The 23441-nt window shown below is 35.9% G+C and overlaps 1 protein-coding gene across 1 annotated transcript in view; it reads left to right on the top strand.

The window, feature by feature from the left end:
- Positions 1-17200: 17200 nt before the first annotated feature.
- The window catches only part of LOC138711910 (cytochrome P450 6j1-like), a 37371-nt gene continuing 31130 nt past the window's right edge, over positions 17201-23441 (top strand). The window contains exon 1 of the mRNA XM_069843211.1: positions 17201-17915. Within this exon, the coding sequence (XP_069699312.1) occupies positions 17393-17915 (523 nt within the window). The 5' untranslated portion in view covers positions 17201-17392. The remainder of the gene's footprint in view (positions 17916-23441) is intronic.

Raw genomic sequence — 23441 nt, forward strand, 5'->3', positions numbered from 1 at the left:
ATTGGCATAAACATTACCATAAGACGTTAACATGAAAGTTTGCAAACTCCAAACTTTCATGCTTATGCTTACGTGATTTGCAAACAGAACACAATCGTGGAGCGCTGAAGTATACGACAGAATATGAGGAAATGGCGTCGTTGTTATGTTTCCATGGTTACCAAGTATGATTGCTGTTATGTTTATGTTCCCATCGTGAATGATGGTATGACTTATTGATTTTACTGTAACGTTAAGTTAACGCTTACGTTATGTTTAATTTTCATTGTGAATGAGCCTTAAGAGAATAATATACAATACAGCAGCGGTTCTAAGACTATGGTGCGGGTCTCCCTGTGGGGGTGGGGGGCAACGTAGCTTGACGGGGGGTGGGGCGTCAAATAAACAAGACAAGACTTTCTTTTTTCCATTTTCATTTCAAATTTAAATTTTGAATTAAAAATATAATCAAAACGAAAGTATTGCAATAAAACATTTCTAAGGCATAAGTCTAACATGTGCCTGTTTTGAAGCACACGGCTTGTCCAGGTTTGATTTTATATTTTAGATAGCTCATTTTCTACTTGAAGTTTGTTTCTATATTTAGATTTTAAAGCAGCCCAGCTGAAAAAACCAATTTCTCAGAGGTAAGAAGTGGGAAAAGGTAAAAGTATCTGAAGCGATTTTTCATTAATAAGCAAATAATAATTACAAGACAATTCACTCCAGAAATTTGGTAAAGACTTAATAACAAAATATGATTTTCCTAAGCTACTTGAAGAAAGATCTATCAGTTGTTCTTCTTCTTGCAGCGATAGGCCGGTAGATGTGCTGTCAAATGGATTTATTACCCAATTCCAGTCACACAATTTAATGTCGTCTTCTCCGAAAAAGTATTTGGGGAAATTAGTGCTCAAGTTTTCTAACTGACTCTCCACTGTCTTTAGCAACACTTTTTTTTTTATCATTCTCTTCCGGCGGATAACTCTGCATAAATGCACACATCGTGGGAAACATCTCATAGCAGTTTTGTTTTAATTTGTTAATCCATAACCGTATTTTCTTACAAAAAGTGTTGACGCTTTCACTTAAATCAAATATGTTTGTATTATATTCCTGAAGTTGAAGATAGTGAATTAAGTTTTTCAATATGTCTACTAAGTAGGAGAGCTTCATTAAAAATAACTTGTAGTATTCTTCCGCATGCTTATGACCCTTCTCGTCCAAAAACATCATTCTTTCATTTATCAGTTCGTAGACGCGGTTGTACACCTTACCTGGAGACAACCATCTGGATGAAGAATAAAATAACAATGATTTATGTTTAGCTTCCTTATCTTCACAAAGATCAGCACAAATTCTTGATTTTAGATGTCTGGTTTTTATATAATTAAGTACAACAATAACTACTGTCAAAACAATATTTAGTCCAGGACTTACTTAGTTATTTCGATGCCAAAGCTTCCCGATGAATCATGCAGTGTGTCCAGATTACTCCTGAACATTCCTTCTTTACAAGTGCTTGTACTGTTATATCTACCAAACATGGCTTGAGCTCCATAGGTGCAAATTCCAACACAAACTTTTTACTGCAAGTTTGCACTGACAATAGTATCATTCATAATTCTAAACAACTCGATAGCAGTTGCGCTTCCTTCTATAACAGCATTTTTTCAAACTTTTCCAACATCAAAGTTTTAATTTAAAATTCCCGGCACACTCATATAATCTAAACTAAGGGGGATTTTTTTTTCATAAAAAGAAGTAAAACATGATATTTGTTTAAGGTTGGTCCATAGTAACACTTATGGCGAAAAAGGTCGTAGTCGGGCTTTTTCTCGAGGTTCTTCCGTATCCCCATATTATGTATGTACATGATTCCGTCAACATTTTCCCATTCTCATCATTCCATAGTATTCCCCGAACGCCGGCTTGCGACGTAGGAAGCTGGCTGGCCTAGAGACGAGTAAGATTGTCTGCTAGGAATCTGGGTACATTAATTCATTTACAGTGTTCTGCCCAAGGACAGGTCTTTCACTGCAAACCCAGGATTATCCAGTCTTCCCTATTTTCTGCCTTCGTCTTTGTCTCCTCATATGATACATATATCTTAATGTCGTCTATCATCTGATACCTTCTTGTGCCGCGAACTCTTCTCCCGTTCACCATTCCTTCCAGTGCATCCTTCAGAAGGCAGTTTTTTCTCAACCAGTGAACCAGCCAATTCCTTTTCCTCTATCTAATCAGTTTCAGCATCATTCTTTTTTCATCCACTCTTTTCAACACTGCTTCGTTTTTTATTCTGTCTGTCTACTTCAATAGTGAATAGAAAAGTATATTACGAGCAAAGATGACGAAAGCAATGTTATCTTGCACAATGAAACTATACCAAACAAAAGATTTCTTAATGTGCATGTTATCAGTATGAGCAGACGTCACACTGAATGTCTACAAAGAAGACGAACGATCAACTGACAGGAATTTAAACACAAAGCCACGGCGTTCTCTATAACAGGCGGGAATACTCCCCCCTCTTTTCACAGAGAGCGTGACGTCACTAGTCCTTGCTCAGTCAACTCACCATACGCCGTCCAGTGTGATTTTGCGTTAAATTGTTAAATACTAGCAGCATTCCTTTCCGATATATTGTTAATGAGACACAAAATAAACAAGTGAAAGTACAAATGTATCGTTAATTAGAGTATAGGCAGGTGTTAACCTACATTATCCTAAAATAAATAAGCGTAGATATTGCATTACAGTAATGGAAATTACAAAGTCTACTCACTAACCTTGTCAATTTTATTTCAGCGTCTTCAACTTTCTTGTTGCGTCCGCCTTCTGCACTGATAACGAATCGTTCCGCTTCTTCTTATAGTTTGATAGCAAAATGTTACACAGTACACTCACAATTCTGTTAATAATTTTACACATATCATTTCCACAGACACATTTTTTCATGAAGATTGAATTTAGTTCTTCGTTTTCACACACTTTTTTTACTGTCAGTCTACACAAGAGTTCATATTGTTTATAGCATTCTTGGAAGAATGCCAGTTCATACCGTTCAGATACAAGTACACTCAGTAGCCTAAATGCAATTTCTCCCACACTAATAACGTATTGAGTTGGGACCGACAACCCTCCTCTGTTGACAGTTTCAAAGTATTTATCGCAAACAGTTTCCCTTTTAATTACTTCCGTGCAATGCTCACAATTTATTCTTGTGCAAATTTTAAACGCAGCATAACCACAAATATATAAAAGGGCTGATTTATCAATCTCTTGTACTGTATCACAGTCTAGATCTCTGAAGTCTTCGATTACATCCGTGATATTATCTTTGATTTCTTCAGTATTGTCATTAACTAAATCAAGGTCCAGAGTTAACATGCCATATCTTGCTGATTTTATTCCCAACACATTTTTTGCTCTAATTTTTTTCTCTGCATCAATTATTTGAATCACACCAATGTTGTAGTTGCCACCGCTAAATTGTCTGTACATACTAAATCTTTTCTCTAACTTATCTGTTTGAAATTTTCCACACAACACATATTTCACATTTAAAGTAGAGAGAGAGAGAATCTTATAATATTTATAAGACTTTTGTACTGTGAATTAAAGCTTTGCCCGTGTCATTTGTTAACGAACCTCATTTAAGTTGTGCGCCAACTTCCATCCATCTTTTTACCCAGATAATAAAATTTTTAAGAAACTGTAATCTTGTATCTTCTGTGGAATAAAATGGATATCCAAATTCGTTATTTCTGCGTGCACCACAAACAGGATTCTTCGTATTTACAATGGACCACCATTTCCATATAATATCAAGAAAATCCGCTGTCTCGTTATACCCGTGAACAATCATGGACGCCCTCGTGCTTTCATGGAAGATATTTAAAGTGAGGGATACTTGTTGTCTTTCGATGTTGGTAGGGTACAACGTCTTATAGTTTAATTTGTATCCTTTTTTCACCATGCTCTCTTTCTCACTCTTATACGCAGTCCTCAAATGATTGAATTCCGCTTTTTTGATTGAATTTGTACTGCAGGCTTCACTAGTAACTTCAAAATCAGGAAAAGAGAATGTCTTATTCTGGTCTTTTGTGTTTATCCAATTGTTCCTTATGTTTTTCAACAAATGGACAGTGTCGTACATAAAATAAACGTCATGGTCAATTTCGGGTATGAACAGTGTAGAATCATTTTCAGATCCCTTACTTAATATTGAAAACATGTTCTGATTTACTTTATTGTTATCCGAAATGACACATAATATCTTGAAACCACTTTTTTCAATAATATGTACAACCTTTCTTGTTATATCGGCCATTTCAGAACCCGATATTGTTTTTACAGGATGAAGGGAAACAACATGTTCGAAGCTAGAGAATGCAGAGGATATTAAGTATGTTAGAACAGTTTTATTCTCAATGAGATGATCGCGATTTTCTGCGAAACCAGTGATTTTGCCATACCTGTAATCTATTCCTTCATGGACATATATTTCATCGAGTTGCAAAATAACCCACTTCTCCAGTCCTGATAACTTATCGCCGACTGCTTTTAGAAAATTATTGTTCTCACATTTCTGGTTTGGAGAAACGCCTAATGATGTTATAAGCTGCTGCAAATATTTAGGGTGGGGCAATGATAAGATTTTATTTGCTCGTAGTGTTTCGTAACATTTTTTTGATTGCATGTAAATAATGAAAGCTATCATAATAATGCGCGGCGAATAGACCTTTTTTGATACTAAAGCCAAGGAAAACTGTTCCAAGAAAACGTCCACCTGTTCAGCCAAACTGTCGTCATTAACATTTACTAAGGCTTCTTTTAGATTTGTCATATTTGATTTTACGTTCTGTAGAAGTCTGTCAACACACGGCGAAGCATTTGTGTTAATGAATTTGTGAACTAACTGCTGTAAACAACTCCACTTTTCCAATAACAAATTCGGTCCAAGAACTCACTTAGTTCTTGGTAACAAAGTGAATTATGATTAGAATAAGCAGAGACTTTTAGATTTCGTTCTACATTCATATAGAATTCTACTGACATAGATTCAAAATTAACCGTATAGAGAACAAGTTTATCATTGAAGATCTTAAAATTAATTACCTTATTTTCTAATTCTGTTGTAGGCAATTTCTTCTCAATTCTCGCTATTAACTCTTCGAAGTTCGATATTTTGTCCTCTTCAGCAGCGTTTTTACTTGATTCATGTTCAGCAATTAACTTTCTCTTTTTAACGTCGGCAGCCCTTTCTTCAGGATTCTTTCTTTTTACCGGCGGCTTTTTCGAAAGATATGCTGGTAAGCCTTAAAAAATTGTAGGACAGGAGCCAATTTTCAGTCTTGGCCTATCATACACAAACACCCTTTCCATACCTTTTGAATCCAGATATGAAACTTCGCGTTCAATGCAGTCAGATTCAAAATGCTTAATACACACGACACTTGTATCTGAAGGAGTCCAGTCTTTTCTTGGAATATTTCTCATCTACTTGTTACGTAATGTTTTGTCTTTGGGAATAGTAAAACACGTCACATATTTACTAACAACACCTTTCAATGTATAATTACTTTTGCAACCCGGGACACAGCACCTTGGCGGCATTTTGACAATGGAAAAATCACGTTTAACACTGACTTGTATCGCGCTGTCTCGAGACCGGACGGACCTATGACGTCACGCACCCCTCCACCAGTATTCCCGCCTGTTATAGAGAACGCCGTGCACAAAGCACAAAAGACTGGGGAAGACTTGTTATTGTTTCGTGCAGCGTGATGTTATAATGTAATTACATTATCAAGTAACGTGGCGTTTTACAACTTGTTTTCGCATTTTATTTGCATTTAAATCAGAAGAGACAGGAGTGTAAGTATTTGAATAAATATTGCGAGATTATATAATATGACATCATCTTCTTTTAATGTTTGGACTCTTTGATCCATTTCGTACTCATTGAGGATTATGGAACAACACTACGTACGTCTTCTCACATTGTCAGTGTGTTGCAAGGCCAGACCTTAAGGCAACATTGAATAAAAACAAGACAAGGACACTCCAGAAATTATGGGGAAGAGAAAACTCTGTACTTCTCTGCCGTGAATCGAGCCCAGGTCCTCTGTAGTTAGAAACGTTATACAGGATGTAAGGGGTATAAATGCCGTCCTTTTCACAGTAGTAGGGGACGGTCTACAGGATCAAAAAATGTCCATACAATATAGGGTCAAAACTTGATAGTTTTCCCAGAAAAATTTCTTTTCTTATTTTATTTGTGTTATATTCGTTATATCGTTAGTAAAATTACGAAAACAATTATTACATCATCTAGCAAAGAGTTAATATTAGTTTAAATAAATATATGTGTTCTGTTACGTTTTCATGAAATTAAATAAAAATGCATGCTTAAATTTGTTAATATTCTGGCGTGAGAGATGTGGCAACGTTCAGCAGGCAGTACTCTGTACAGACGTACGTACAGTACATGTCAGATGAGTCCAAGCTCCCTGTCTACTGCCGAGCGGATGAGAGTTCAGTATTGTAGGGCCGCAATAAGTAGAGACTTCTGAGAGCGGGGTAGCGGGGAAAAGAGATGACAACCTCGTCACCTCTGTGTGCATTCTGCGGACCTCAGATAACACTGAGTATCACCAGTACGAAAACATTACCTCCTCACAGTTTGTATTTAGCAATGGAACAACTAAGATCAACTCGACGGCGTGGCCAAGTAATACATAGTAGAGAGAGGAAGATTATAAAGAATATAATAGAATGTTGCGACGAAGAGGCTCGAAACAAGAGGCTAATCGCTCCCCTAAGGCAGGCCACGTCCAGAGCTGCTAAATACGCCGGCATTAGTAATGCAAATGTCATGAGAATCCGGAAAATGGCTAGCGAGCGACCAGATGACATTGAAACAACTCCTGGTAAAAAGAGCTAAGACTTTATTTCTACTGTCATTACAGCTCATTGCTGTTTCATCAATAATTCGCATTATTTAAAAATAAATTTTAAGTCGATTATTTATTTTTTCCTCTAAGGAAATTTTACAATGATAGTACGCCTAATTACTTGTAATTCAGAAATTTCAGAGTTGATTTACAAGCTATTTTTCATTGAAATAATTTGGTAAATTAGCTATATACTGAACACTGTAGATGGTTTTAAAAACAAATAACACCTGTCAAATTATCTGCAAAAGTGAACCATCCAACTGTAGATTTATATTTGAAGAATTCGAATAAATAATGAACTAAGTTATCATCATCATCATCATCATCATCATCATCATCATCATCATCATCATCATCATCATAATCATCATCAACAACGTCGCCCTCGGTAGCGCAGTTGGTATAGCGCTGGCCTTCTATGCTCGAGGTTGCGGGTTAGATCGCGGCCGAGGTCGATGGCATTTAAGTGTGTTTAAATGTGACAGGCTCATGTCAGTAGATTTACTGGCATGTAAAAGAACTCCTGCGGGACAAAAATTCCGGCACACCGGCGACACTGATATAGCCTCTACAGTTGCGAGCGTCGTTAAATAAACCATAAATTAAATCAACAACAACATATAGCGCTCTCCTTCTATGCTCGAGGTTGCGGGTTCGATTCCGGCCGAGTCGATGGCATTTAAGTGTGTTTAAATGCGACAGGCTCATGTCAGTAGATTTACTGGCATGTAAAAGAACTCCAGCTGGACAAAATTCCGGCACTCCGGCGACGCTGATATAACCTCTACAGTTGAGAGCGTCGTTAAATAAACCATAATTATATCAACAACATTGGTACCACAGCATATTGCAGACCTTGACCGCCCCTACAGTGCTCCAACATTTGTTTCTATCTTTCGCATTCCTTTTCCAGCCATGTACTTTCAGTAAGAAAGTGCCATTTTAAAATATTCAAAGTGGCCAGTCTATGTATATATTTGTATTTTACTTACTTATTATCCTTCGAAGAGTTGAAAAAATTCAAATATATTGGAGCAACAGTAACAAATATAAATGATACTCGGGAGGAAATTAAACGCAGAATGAATATGGGAAATGCCTGTTATTATTCGGTTGAGAAGCTTTTGTCATCTAGTCTGCTATCAAAAAATCTGAAAGTTAGAATTTATAAAACAGTTATATTTCCGGTTGTTCTATATGGTTGTGAAGCTTGGACTCTCACTTTGAGAGAGGAACAGAGATTAAGGGTTTTTGAGAATAAGGTTCTTTGGAAAATATTTGGGGCTAAGAGGGATGAAGTTACAGGAGAATGGAGAAAGTTACACAACGCAGAGCTGCACGCATTGTATTCTTCACCTGACATAATTAGGAACATTAAATCCAGACGCTTGAGATGGGCAGGGCATGTAGCACGTATGTATGGGCGAATCCATAAATGCATATAGAGTGGTAGTTGGGATGCCGGCGGAAAAAAGGCCTTTGGGGAGGTCGAGACGTAGATGGGAAGATAATATTAAAATGGATTTGAGGGAGGTGGGATATGATGGTAGAGACTGGATTAATCTTGCTCAGGATAGGGAACAATGGCGGGCTTATGTGAGGGCGACAATGAACCTCCGGGTTCCTTAAAAGCCAATAAGTAAGTAAGCATTGCTTAATGTTTAATAACGTCATAAGGAATTTGTGCAGTACACACTAGTTTCAGTAATGAGCTTATGAGCATAAATAAAAGTTTGCCACTATAGCCATAGAGAGTTGTCTTGTTATCATTTGCGGAAATTCACTTCATCTGTAGAGCGAATGTTTTTTGTACGGTAGTACTATTGTAGAACGCTGTCAAGGCGTCTCTGTTATCGCGATTATGTCATACATATGTGATCAGGGGTCATTCTCAGACTAGGGAGCTCAGCTCGCTTCTTATCGCGGCCCTACAATAGCAGGTATTCGATAAACAACTTACAATGCCATTCACAGTTCAGGAATATCATATGTATGTATTGTGGCCCACAATTTGTGGGTCCCTATCACCACGGCATGGCACGTCCTCAGGTTGCGGATAGAGGAGACGGCCTCCAGATATGGAGGGTAGTTGCAAATATATTGAATAAGCAGTCGTGGATAGCCGATAAGGGGTGGTCCTCCAACTTGGGAGTTAAGCGAAGGGCTAACAACCCATCACCGTAAAGAACAGCTTCTTACGAAACCTTACAATAAGATATAGAGTGTTAGTTGGGAGGCCGGAGGGAAAAAGATCTTTGGGGAGGCCGAGACGTAGACGGGAGGATGATATAAAAATGGATTTGAGGGAGGTGGGATATGATGATAGAGACTGGATTAATCTTGCACAGGATAGAGACTGATGGCGGGCTTATGTGAGGGCGGCAATGAACCTCCGGGTTCCTTAAAAGCCATTTGTAAGTAAGTCGCCGTAATTCAAGTGCGGCAAGAAGGATGTACCATCAACGTTTTCCTCAAAGAAGGTTATCTAATCGGCGAAATTTTGTAGCAGTTTCTTAACGATTATTAGAAACTAGGAGTCTCTTACCCCGTTACGAAAATCACACAACCAGGAATTTGTTTAAAAATGATATTGCTTTACAGAAGCGGGAGAGATTAAAATGTTGCATTAGAAAAAAAAAGTTCCTGTGATTTTGTGCAGTAAACCATTATTGTTTGTTTTTTAGAGGTACAGTAAAAAATTGACCAATATTATTACATAAAATGGAAATTTACTATAATGTTTCATTAATGAGATTGAAAGTTTGTATTTGTTACTCGTTTTATGTAAACAACAGTATTGTCATGGTACGCTCCTGCATTAGAACAGAGCATCTGTTTTGTACCGGTATGTCTGTACCTACTTGAGCTGTACGTAAACTTCCTTCTCCCCATCCAGCAACATTGCAAAACGTCTAATACCGGTAAACTTGAATAATTAGTTAAATATTGCAATTAAAAAAAAATTGTAAGGACATTTTTTCTTCCTTATGATATGAATAATCATGAGTTAAAATAATGGCACTTATACCCCTTAAATCCTGTATAATGAGCCTCAGATAAGTTAGGGTCAAGTAGGGCTAATATGATACAGTAAAAAAAGTCAGGCTAATTTGATACAGACTTTAAAATGTACCAAAGGGTCAGTTTTGAAAATGTTTAAAATGCAATTGCAGAAGTACATTTTATGCTATTTAAGGAGGAATACTGAACAAAATTAAAAACAAATCATTATCAGTCTCATAAATGTATTAAAAGAAAGGCAGTTTTGTTGCTTGCAAAGACCTTTTATGTGATACTTGCTTACTTTTGTTATTGCTCTTGAATGAATAAAGAAAAAATAATTTTTAAATGTTCCTTTCATTCAGAATAGTGCCAGGTTCATTTTTCTCTAAAGAAAAGCTGTGAATGTTATCAGTCTAGCAGTAATTAGTGTATGAATGAGAAGGCCTGTTGTGATGTAATTTGTAGGGCTAGTATGATACGCTAGAAGGGCTATTATGATATTTTGTTTACTATGAAAGAAATTGACCAAGTTGATCAATTTTCTAACTTAAAGTAATTTATTACTACTTAGGGGGTATTTCATAATTTATCAGTTCTTGAAGGATGTTTGAATTGAAATGTAGAACCTACGATACAGTACACCCTAAGGTAAAAAATAATAATTGCTTACGAAGAAAGGGAGACTTCAGCCTGACAGACCATGTGACAATACAGATCCAGATTATAAACATGTAAGAATTTAATTTAATGAACATAAACTGTATTATTTTAAAACTAATATTATTACTAACTATAAAAATTGCTGTAAAATTTTGATATAATCACATTGATATGTAGAATACAAATGAGTATTTATGACTTATTTTTACTTATTTATCTACCAATTTTATAATGAAAGTTTATTGTTTCAGTCATTGACTTTACTGTTGTGTATGTCAAAGACTGAAACAATAAACTTTCATTATACACATAGACTTTTCTGAAAATCTACATAAAATGAACTGCAAAATACCAATTTTAGCTTAATAGTCATTATTCTTATTGGTAAAATTTAACACAACTTTGGAAAATACATTCATTATTATTTTTAAAAAAGTCATTTTAATTTATTTTAGAAATACAAACTGTATCATAATTTTCTAAATCTATTTCGTTACAAAAAAACTATTTGGACATACACCAATTTTCTAGCATTGGAAGTAAGGTGTTAAAGTTACAGGAAATTATATAATTTTAAGGGAAAAAGAAAGCATTATAAAAGTTGCTAACTCTTAGTTAATTTTAATGTGATTTCAACCAAACTTTTATTGGTGATACAATAAGCATATGTGTATATCACAATAGCCTTACTTCGTTACTCTGTATAATATGGCCAGATTTATAGCACTGTATCTGAATAACCCTATAGGTGCATCACAATAGCGTACACCAGTGGTTGCCAAACACCACAAAATTGTGACGTAATAGAAATGCAACCCGCACACCACTATCGCAGGGGGAGGAGTGGAGTGGGTATCTCCTCAGGTAATGCAGTGAATAACAGTGCAGAGACGGACTGTGTGACCAAAAAACAAAAGCAATGTAATATTCTTCTACTTATTAACTATACACACTTTTTTCCATGTTAATTTTTTATCCTCCTCAATCATTATGTTTGTATTATTAATGAAATAAAATATTTTGTTTTCTCATTTACCATAAAAAGAACGTGTACTTTACATCAGCAGATATTTGAAATTAGAAAAACATACCAGGCTGGTCACTAAGTTGTAAATTACACTATATACTTCAAAAAACGTAGAAGTATTTTACTCCTATTAAGACATAGACGCCGATATTTTTTTATAGTTTATTTATTAACGAAATATTCAAATTACACTACATCCGTCGAAAAAAACGTGGAAGTATTTTACACCGATTAAGACATAGAAGCCGATACTTTTTATTGTTCGTTTATGAATGAAATATTCAACTTACGGGTAAGGGCGTGGTAGTCTTTATAACACGAAGAATAATCACAACGTACATTGTTCTTTTACACTTCATTTAAAATTTTACAACAAATTAAGATTTCATATTTTTGCCATCTGCACAAAATAAATACTTTTCCTCCCATGCTCCTTAAAATTAAGTTTTTACTTATTATTTGTTTTGGAACAGATATCGAAACATATTATCCTACACACTTGTAACATTACATGCGTACGTCCGCTGCTGATAAGTGTTTTTACTTATATCGAAGTGATGCCTGTAAACAGAGGGTGGGAGTATGATGTCATGGTTACGCTTGAGTAAAGGCAGGGGCATGTGTCGCGACACAGCTTTTGGCGATCACTGGCGTACACAGAAGGCTATTATGACACAATGGTTTTGTTTTAATTTGATCCATATTTTTAAATAAAAATTAAATTTAACTCCAAATCCTTCATATATGTATAAAGTATCATATGACTAAATTTTTTCAAATTGATGTGTGCTGCAATATAAACATTAGGGCCTAAAGCACAAAATTCATTTTTTGTATCATAATAATCCTACTTGACCCTAGATTATATAGATAGATGGAATTATTCAGCAATATTACACATACAGATGCACTACAATATTAGAATTTACTCTTAAATCCAGTGCACGGGTCTTTTGATTGTACGTGCTTTACAGAACAAGTCCTACTTTGAGGTTTCGCCCCCTCACCTGTGATTAAATCCAACCAATTTCTATAAAACATATATATAAATATGAAAATAGTACAAACAAAACGTTCATTCATTTGGTGTTCTGCCCAAGGGCAGGTCTTTCACTGCAAACCCAGCTTTCGCCAATCTTTCCTATTTTTTGCCTTCCTCATATGATCCATATGTCTTAATGTCGTCTATCATCTGATATCTTCTTCTGCCCCGAACTCTTCTTCCGTTCACCTTTCCTTCCAGTGCATCCTTCAGTACGCAGATCATTCTTTCTTCACCCACTCTTTCCAACACAGTTTCATTTCTTATTCTGTGTCCACTCCACACGTTCCATTCTTCTCATATCCACATTTCAGATGCTTCTATTCGCTTCTCTTCACTTCGTCGTAATGTCCATATTTCTGCCCTATACAATGCTACACTCCACACAAAGCACTTCACTAGTCTCTTCCTTGGTTCTTTCTCCAGAGGTCTATTTTTAATAGTAATATGCGTTACAAGAGCGGTATGTTGATGTTTTCATGTTCGAGGAAAAGATTGAAAAAGCGAAACGTAGTTGAGCTTTTTTAATTTCCGAGAACATGAAAACAAACATACCGCTCGTGTATCGTACATTATTTTGTGCGAAGATCGTTTATTACATACCTGAAAGAGGAATTTCTAATTAGTTGCAATGAAATCTCCATCTTGGTTTCTGTTCAATGACGGCAACTTTTAAAAACTAAAATATCTATCTTCAACATTGTTGCTATAAAATGTTTTCTGTGTTTACTATATTCCAGCAGGCCGTGATATACGTCTGTCTTTTTTTTTCCCCAGTCTATAAATGCGAACTTAAAACAAACGGTAATGTTATGTAATGATTTATTTTCCATTTTAATATTTTAACAATATTATTTATATAACATATTGCAGTAATAACATCGGCATCTGGAATCTTGTTGATTTTTTCACGGCTTCCTTAATGTTACTTGTACCAGGAATACAATAGCTTTCGTGGAGTAGTAGAGTTTACTTAATTTTTGCAAATATTTAAAAACAATAATTAACAGTGCAATTTAGGTGAAATTGCAGTGGTAAGTTTCCAATTTATAATTATTACTATGTTAAACGTCTCTAAAAATAATAAGTTAAAAGCCTAAAGCAGTAAAATGAATATAGCGCTTAAGAAGAGGGAAATTGTTATGTGTTACGTTGGGAATTACTGAATGTGGTATTTCATACTTACCGCGTATTGGTTTTGTGCGGAAAGCAAGCAAATACGTACGATCTCGCACAAAAGTGATTGTCTTAGTCTTGTCTATTAACAGTCACACCACATTGACTCCTGTAACCCTCTAAGCAGTAAAGTTCCTGTTGCGAACTGACCCTAGATTATAATATGTAATATTTCCCACTACAAGAATTCACTTTCGACCGAAAATAAAATTCATGCATGTTCCCCATGAGAGAAAAATTATCTTATACAACAGTAAATAATGATGCATTGAAGTTTCGATTCTGTTGAAATCATTTCACAATATAAACAATGTACAGTATTCGATTTTTCTTATGTAATGCATACATTTTATCTTCCCTCGCGTACATAACTCACTCAGCACACTATCTATCAAGACACAAAAAACGTTAATTCCTTGGAGATCCTGTAAATTTATATGCTTAGGAGCTGTGGAGTATGACTTCTAACCTTCATTGTCCTCTTATTGTAATTTTGCCACTGCTTCTAATTCGCATATAATATTATCAAAGATATACTTGACAATTGAGAAGAAGACACATTTTAAATTATTAACGGTAATTACTTAAGTTCAGTTTAATAAGATTCCAGGATGGTTTATGGCACAACATAAGTTTTGATCTCGTAAATTTCAGTTTTCAAAGAACGATGTACGGTATGTTACATAATGTACTAATTCACTTAATTTACTTCCATCTGAACCCACGATTATTAATTAGCATGAATTTAGAAGCACGAAACTTAAGTGACTAATTTCAAAATAAATTATAACACTTATAAAATCCAATTTTTGGAACGTTAATATAATATTTGAGAAGTAGCATGAATTTTCGTTTAATCGGCGGAGCTATAAAAAATTCTCGCTCAGGATCTGTCAGACCCAATCCAAATATTAAAAAAAAAAGTGATTAACTTAAGATTATTATACAGTCTTTTTTTTTTTTGTAAATGGTAGTTTCACTATGTTTTTACATAGTAACGTAAAACATGTAAACTATTTGCTCTGGATATCAGAGACCCAGCGCGATCTCTGCCTGGTTAATATGAGCCAAGATTTTTTCAAACGTACGAATGAACGGGTAGGCAGGCAGACGAAAAGATATATGCTTATTCACATACATAATGCTACATTTGCGCTAAAAATCTGACATTTGTATTTTTCGATGTACAGGGTAGGAGGTGTTTAACGACAATTCTTTTAAGGGAAGAATCCTGAGCATATTATGAGTGGAAAAGTCCTCTACCATATTGTTTCTGTGTGCTTTATTTTTCAGAAATATAGGCTTTTTTAATTTCCGAAAATGTAATTATTATACAATAGGCCTATGCAGAATTCTCTAGCCTCTTAAAAAATATGCAAATACATATTTCCTCAAAATCATAATCCTGACTATTCTTTTTTAATTTCTGACGGGACACTAATTAAAGCCCTAAATAAGAGATAATTATGAGTTTTCGGGACAAACGACAACTTTACACATAAAAGCAGTACTAATGTGTTTCCATCTATTCTTTCTGTCTTCATCATTAGGGCTCGAAAATTGATGAAATATCTTTTTTTCAGACACATCACAGACAATGCAAGATGCAATACAAACTCGTTTCACTTCAACACGAACTAATATAGCTTACTTTTATTTTGCAAGTTTTGTTTGCATTTTCGGTATTTTATTATCTATTGGCTATTTTTTTAGGAAATCTTCTATTTTTTGTTACATTTTTGTCCTTTTCTGCTTTTTAACGGACTTCTTTACGGTGCAGTCGCAGTCTATATTCCAGAACCTACAGCAGAATGCTTACGGTATTGGTTCCCAATTACTTCAAAGTTGTAGACTCCCTTTTTATTTTTAAGGTATGCTACGGACTCCACCCTTTAAAATTTGGTATTTACGTAGAAATAGCAGTTGATAGGTAGGTAGCAATATTAAGAACAATTAAATTGAACATACAGTAGGCTATATACCTGAATCTAGATGTCATGGGAAAAATCACACCTCTTTTTGTTTCGGACAATTCTTTCCAAGTCTAGTTCAGTATTTGCTACTTTTAGCTTTAAATCAATTTCAACATCGAGGCGATTTCTATGTTTAATTTTCAGAAAACAAAGTATTGAAAATGTTAGTTCACAAATATATATGCTACAAAATGGAACTAGGTGTTTCAATGTCTTTTCACCTTATACTCAGAAAATACCTTCACTTAAAAACTGATCAAGGGTACATTCTTTGAAAAATATTTTAAATGAGCCATTACGAGTAACATCAACAAGTTTACCTTGCTCCTCCTCAAACAAAGTGTTAAATGTACCACACCATTCTCGAAAGGATTTATTATCCATGAGTTTTCAGATGTGAAGGAGTGAAGTAATCTCTGAAGCTAGTCGCTAAATAATTCATAAGTTCAACGATAATATGTTGAACTCTTGTGACAATTCTTTATCAGTGTACTCCAGAAATGACTCAATGTTGGGAAGGTGCTGAGACTACCACCTTCAGCTTGGCTTGCTTATAGCCGTATTTTTATAATTTCGCCCTCAATCCTGCCTCCAACGTCAAAAATATCATACCACTACTTTGAAGTCTCATATTGAGTGTGTTCAAGTATGCAAAAATATCTGCTGTCATAGACAATCAAGAGAAGTTATTCAATTGATCACATTATTTAATAATAATAATAATAATAATAATAATAATAATAATAATAATAATAATAATAATAATAATAATAATATTGTTATCAACAGTGATAATAGTATTATTATTGTAATCATTACTTTTACTATTCATCATGTTTCATTTTCTTTTTTCGTACCGACTTGAAAATCAATGGGTTGTAGGGAAGGATTTATCTTTCCGCCAATAATAGACAGGCACACACTATGGGCTTCCGTAAGTGTGTGGTCACCACGGTACAACATGCTGAGACAACATAGGCTAAGAGCAAATTACAAGGGACAAACATCCAATCGCGTAGACGGAAGATGAATATCTTTCACTGTCCACGCCAGGAATCGAACCACATTTGGATGGGAAACGAGTAAGTTTCGGTATCCACAGAGCCTACGCGGCGGTTTTCTACATATTATGAGAGCAAATACCGTTGAACGAAGACTCAGAGTAAATCATGACATTGAAAGATATAAAGACCCTTCCCGTCTATCGTTAAATAACAGTGACGTATCTTATCCTAATAGATTAATGAAGGTCAATTTCTAGCAATAAAGTTATCAGCACAAACAAGTTATACAATTTGTAGTGACGGGAATGTACAATGAGATTATCAAGAGGAGAGTAAGAACTCTTATAAATACAGGAGCTTCTGTTCTGAGCTTCACAGTTACGTGTGTCAACTTGGTTCACAATGTGATCTCGTTTCACAAAATTAATCAGTTAAATTAAAACACTTGAAAATGAATTATCGGTAGCTTAGGCTATAAATAACTAATTAAAGTATTGTTTGTATTACTACGAACTTTATTATTATTAAAATTTTCACCGTACTGTAAACTTGACCTCATAACAATGGCCTTCTTTCTTGGTTCGATAACGTTGACCTTGATCGCCGTTTTAACGGTAATATTCACGAGCGTATATATATATTTCACACGGAACTTCAACTTCTGGTCGAAAGTCGGTATTCCGTTCTTGAAGCCGGTGCCATTTTTGGGAAATCTCAAAGACGTATTCTTACAGAAGATCGACCTTGCTACCCATCTGAAGAATCTTTATGACGAAAGCAAAGACAAACCGTGCATCGGAATATTCGCGTTTGATAGACCCGCTTTACTCGTAAATGATCTGGACCTAGCGAAAAAGATAGTGGTGCAAGACTCGCAGATCTTTATCGATCATGCCGCAGAAATTGACGAGAACGCGGATCCTGTGTTTGGACGGATGCTCTTCTTGCAAAAGGGGAAGAGATGGAAGCACCTTCGTGTAAATATGACTCCCATATTCACGTCTGGAAAAATGAAAATGATGTTTTACCTCGTGGAGAACTGCGGCAAGGAACTTGTTCATTGTTTGGACAAGGAATCTGCTGGAGGTAAAAGAGATTACTCTTCATTACGAAACATAGTATGTATTATAATAATATTACGATAGAGTTTTAGAATTTTGAAAATTGTATCAATTTATCGATTAAGGGATGTTAAAATAAGTTACATATTTATCGATTAAGGAAATTTATATCAATAACAGCCTTGCATTGCTGGCACTATATCTCGTCTACATCTAAAACAGACACTCCTGCTGACGGCACCACATCTCGTCTACATCTAACACAAACGCTCCCATTGACCTCGCCTCTGGAATTCGTTACCTAAAGACGTCAGGGACTGCCGGACTTTATCACAATTCAAAATTAAATTGGAAAATTTGGTCTTAGTTAATGTTTTTTTAGGTATTGCTAGAAGTATTGATTTGTGTTTTTTTTATTTTTCTTTTTTAATCCAGATTAAAATTGCAAATTTCTTGTTTATGTTTGTTAATTAGTTAGGATACAATTAATTATGATACTTAATCACTCATTTAAAGTTTGTGTGACTGGAACCTGTGTATATTTTTGTGTGGCTTTACTTTGTTTATAGTGTTTCTCTCTCTCTCTCTCTTTATTTCTTGTGTAGCTTTACTTTGTATAGTATATATTTTTTTCTCTCTCCCTTTATTTCTTTTGTAGCTTTACTTTGTATAGTGCATTTTTTCTGTTTATTTCTATAATTGTATTTGTATTCCTGGTGTTGTGGAAGAGAAGGCCTGATGGCCTTAACTACACCAGAATAAATAAATAATAATAAATAATTGACGGCACCACATCTCTTCTACATCTAAGACAAACACTCCCACTGACGGCACCACATCTCGTCTACATCTAAGACAAACACTCCCACTGACGGCACCACATCTCTTCTAACATCTAAGACAAACACTCCTACTACCGGCACCACATCTCTTCTACATCTAAGACAAACACTCCCACTGACGGCACCACATCTCGTATACATCTAAGACAAACACTCCCACTGATGGCACCACATCTCTTCTAACATCTAAGACAAACACTCCTACTAATGGCACCACATCTCTTCTACATCTAAGACAAACACTCCCACTGACGGCACCGTATCTCGTCTACATCTAAGACAAACACTCCCACTGACGGCACCACATCTCTTCTAACATCTAAGACAAACACTCCTACTAACGACACCACATTTCGTTTACATCTAAGACAAACACTCCCACTGACGGCACCACAACTCTCCTACATCTAAGACAAACACTCCCACTGACGGCACCACATCTCTTCTAACATCTAAGACAAACACTCCTACTAACGGCACCACATCTCTTCTACATCTAAGACAAGCATTCCCACTGACGGCACCACATCTCTTCTACATCTAAGACAAACACTCCCACTGACGGCACCACATCTCTTCTAACATCTAAGACAAACACTCCTACTAACGGCACCACATCTCTTCTACATCTAAGACAAACACTCCCACTGACGGCACCACATCTCTTCTAACATCTAAGACAAACACTCCTACTAACGGCACCACATCTCTTCTACATCTAAGAAAAACACTCCCACTGACGGCACCACATCTCTTCTAACATCTAAGACAAACACTCCTACTAACGGCACCACATCTCTTCTACATCTAAGACAAACACTCCCACTGACGGCACCACATCTCTTCTAACATCTAAGACAAACACTCCTACTAACGGCACCACATCTCTTCTACATCTAAGACAAACACTCCCACTGACGGCACCACATCTCTTCTAACATCTAAGACAAACACTCCTACTAACGGCACCACATCTCTCCTACATCTAAGACAAACACTCCTGCTAACAGCACCACATCTCTTCTACATCTAAGACAAACACTCCCACTGACGGCACCACATCTCTTCTAACATCTAAGACAAACATTCCTACTAACGGCACCACATCTCGTCTACATCTAACACAAACACTCCCATTGACGGCACCACATCTCGTCTTCATCTAATAAGGGAACGGTCAACACTGGAAGGTTGAGTAGGACCTTCAAATTTCGCACATTGATACGTCTTAGTAGTATAAGATTTCATGCCAAAACTTTCGAAAATAATATGCAAGATATTAAAACGATGTTCCGAATATCACTGTGAATCTACAGCATGTGGTTGCGGAGCCTTTTGAGTGTAGCGTGTGACAGAGATAAGGAACAAAGAAGGCTGCAACTCAACTTTTGTAAACAGCAGAGTTAAATAGGGAGTATCATTACTAACAAATTATGAACTGATTTCATGAAATTAAGCAAATTCATAGTACATTAAATTGGTACGGTATGTTTAATTGTCTCACAAATTAAACCTGTAATAGTATATTTCACAATAAGTAGTCAAATATATATTATAAAGCCCACCGACACAGGTTGGTCTTTCTCAGAATCTGTTACTATCCCTTTTTTATTTCTCTTATTCTGTCCTTCCACCCCTTCTGGTTGCCTATAGACACTACAGTCTCACTGAACATAAATAGAACAAAATTGTGAATTGTTCATGCAGTAATGAAAACGCAAATTCTTATTGCACCACGCACAGCGAATAAAATTGTTTTTTGCAGATTCTACATAGTACCATTTTAATCCGTAATATGTTTAATGGACTTGCTCTTTATGTTCGGAACCAGTGATTTAAACTAGTGCCCGTGAGAGCATACGCTAGGAGGAATTATGTTAGATGATAAACTTACAGTAATCAATTGTACTATGACTCGGCAATTACTATGAGCTACTATTTTTAATAATATGTCTCTTGTGCTCAACGTAAAGTAAATTTAATAATTATATAAATAAAATAAACACTTTCTTTAAAAAAATATGATGCAATTTTCAATACATTTAGCTACAGTACATACCTCAAAATTATTTTTATACTGTACAACGTAAATTTTCTATCCATTTACTAACTAGGCAAATTCATAACTAGCCTTTAGTTTAGGAATTGTGCGTTGATGTAACCCTCTTCCTTTGAAACACAAAAATAAATAACTAACAAGCAAGCACTATTTCCAATAGTAACCTGAGATTTTCTTTAATTGTTTAACATAATTTAATTCAAGTTACTAATTGCTCCTGTATACGAGAATATGGTGAAAGATTCTATCACGCGAACAATTAGACTAGGATGGTATTCAATTTCTCACAAATTAAACGTATAACTTTATAACTACAGGACACTATTATGTTCGATGTTAGATTGCGTACTTGCCTGTCATTGCCTCGAGACATAGGTACTATTCAGATCTTGCCTTCTTGCGAGCGACAGCATCAGGGCTTCCAAACTACCAAACTACTACTAATATTTCAAGCACTATTTAACTGTCTTATAGGTCGTTTTCGAATTTTTTTCTTTTTCGTAGAAAACATGTTATAAATGCGATCTTTCAGTGTATAAAATGTTAAGGCACTATCCAACCTTCCAGTGTTGAACGTTCCTTAGTAAGACAGACACTCCCATCAACGGCATCACATCTCGCCTATATCTAAGTCAGATATTCCCATTGACTGCACCACATCTCATCTACATCTAACAGTAAGATAAAGATTTCCATTACTGCCACCACTTCTCGTCGACATGTATAGATGCGTACACACATAGCGAACCAGCAACGAACAACTGACAAAGAGAACCTTCGCTGTTAGGGGCAACGCACTAATTACAAGCGAATGGTCAGAGAACATTCGCGTTCGCTGATTATCCGCAATAATGGCAGATGAAGATATCATTCTAGCAAGTGCAGCAGTTGATATTATAGGCAGTGTAATAAAAAAAAAGGTTAAAAAATAAAAGGCGATGGTGGCAGACGGTGCTATACGAAAGTCGTAATCGCTATAGATGCAGTGACTTGTTTAATGATTTACGTTAAATATCGGCCTGGGTAGCGCAGTTGGTATAGCACTGGCCTTCTGTGCTCGAAGTTGCGGGTTCGATCCCGGCCAAGTCGATGGCATTTAAGTGTGTTTAAATGTGACAGGCTCATGTCAATAGATTTACTGGCATGTAAAAGAACTCCTACGGGACAAAATTCCGGCAAACCAGCGACACTGATATAACCTCAGCAGTTTCAAGCGTCGTTAAATAAACCATTATTTTTACGTCAAATTGATTCGGGACAGTTTCAAAACTTCTGTCGAATTTCAGAAAGACATTTCGAAATGTTACTATGCAAAATAGGGACAACAATTTGCAAAAAAAGATAGACAGGCGAGAAGCAATACCTGTTCCTGAAATACAGCAATAATTACACTTCGATATCTGGCAACAGGGGAGTCATATACAAGTTTACAGGATTGTTTCAGAAATTTTCTAGTCCCTATATATTTCAATAAGGTTGATCACAATTTGTTCAATCCACTTCGACTTTGACATTCTAGTACCGGTTGGTGAAATTATACTAACCGCTGCGCTCTGTTGCTATAACGTACTGCGAACAGTGACAAATCCTGTCCACAGCGAATGCAAACTTTCTTTATGTACTGGCATGTGACGGATCAATACCGAAGCCAAATCGAACGATCCATTACCCTTCGCTGTGCGGTCAACATGATCCGAATTCGTCAGCGAATGCATTCGTTCGCTGTTCATTCGTTACGTGCCTACGCTGCTTAAGACAAAGACTCTCATTGCCGGCACAATATCTCGTCTACATCCAAGATAGAAAAACGAATCGCGTTGTGTACGGTTGAATATCCAAATCTAGGTTTATTCGAACTCACAATAGTGTTCCATATGCAGAAAAAAAGCCCTTATTCTCAGGTTAAAAATTAGTGGTTTACTGTACATAATTATAGCATATCTAAGATCGAACACTAACAAGAAGTATTTATTTATTTATTTATTTATTTATTTATTTATTTATTTATTTATTTATTTATTTATTCTGGTGTAGTTCAGGCCATCTTGTGAAACTTGGACTCTCACTTTGAGAGAGGAACATAGATTAAGGGTGTTTGAGAATAAGATTCTTAGGGAAATATTTGGAGCTAAGAGGGATGAAGTTACAGGAGAATGGAGAAAGTTACACAACACAGAACTGCACGCATTGCATTCTTCACCTGACATAATTAGGAACATTAAATCCAGACGTTTGAGATGGGCAGGGCATGCATCACGTATGGGCGAATCCAGAAATACATATAGAGTGTTAGTTGGGAGGCCGGAGGGAAAAAGACCTTTAGGGAGGCCGAGACGTAGATGGGAAGATAATATTAAAATGGATTTGAGGGAGGTGGGATATGATAGAGAATGGATTAATCTTGCTCAGGACAGGGCTTATGTGAGGGCGGCAATGAACCTCCGGATTGCTTTAAAGCCAGTAAGTAAGTAAGTTAAGGCCATCAGGACTCCTCTTTCACACTACCAGAAATACAAATAGAATAATAGGAATAAAACGAAAAATCACACTACCATAAACAAAGTAAAGCCGCACAAAATTATACACAGGTTACAGTCGTACAAACTTTATATGAGTATAAGTATGGGCTTTCTTGTAGCTTTCGCATTGA

Source organism: Periplaneta americana, chromosome 13 (genome assembly GCF_040183065.1).
Source record: "Periplaneta americana isolate PAMFEO1 chromosome 13, P.americana_PAMFEO1_priV1, whole genome shotgun sequence".
Taxonomy (NCBI): domain Eukaryota; kingdom Metazoa; phylum Arthropoda; class Insecta; order Blattodea; family Blattidae; genus Periplaneta; species Periplaneta americana.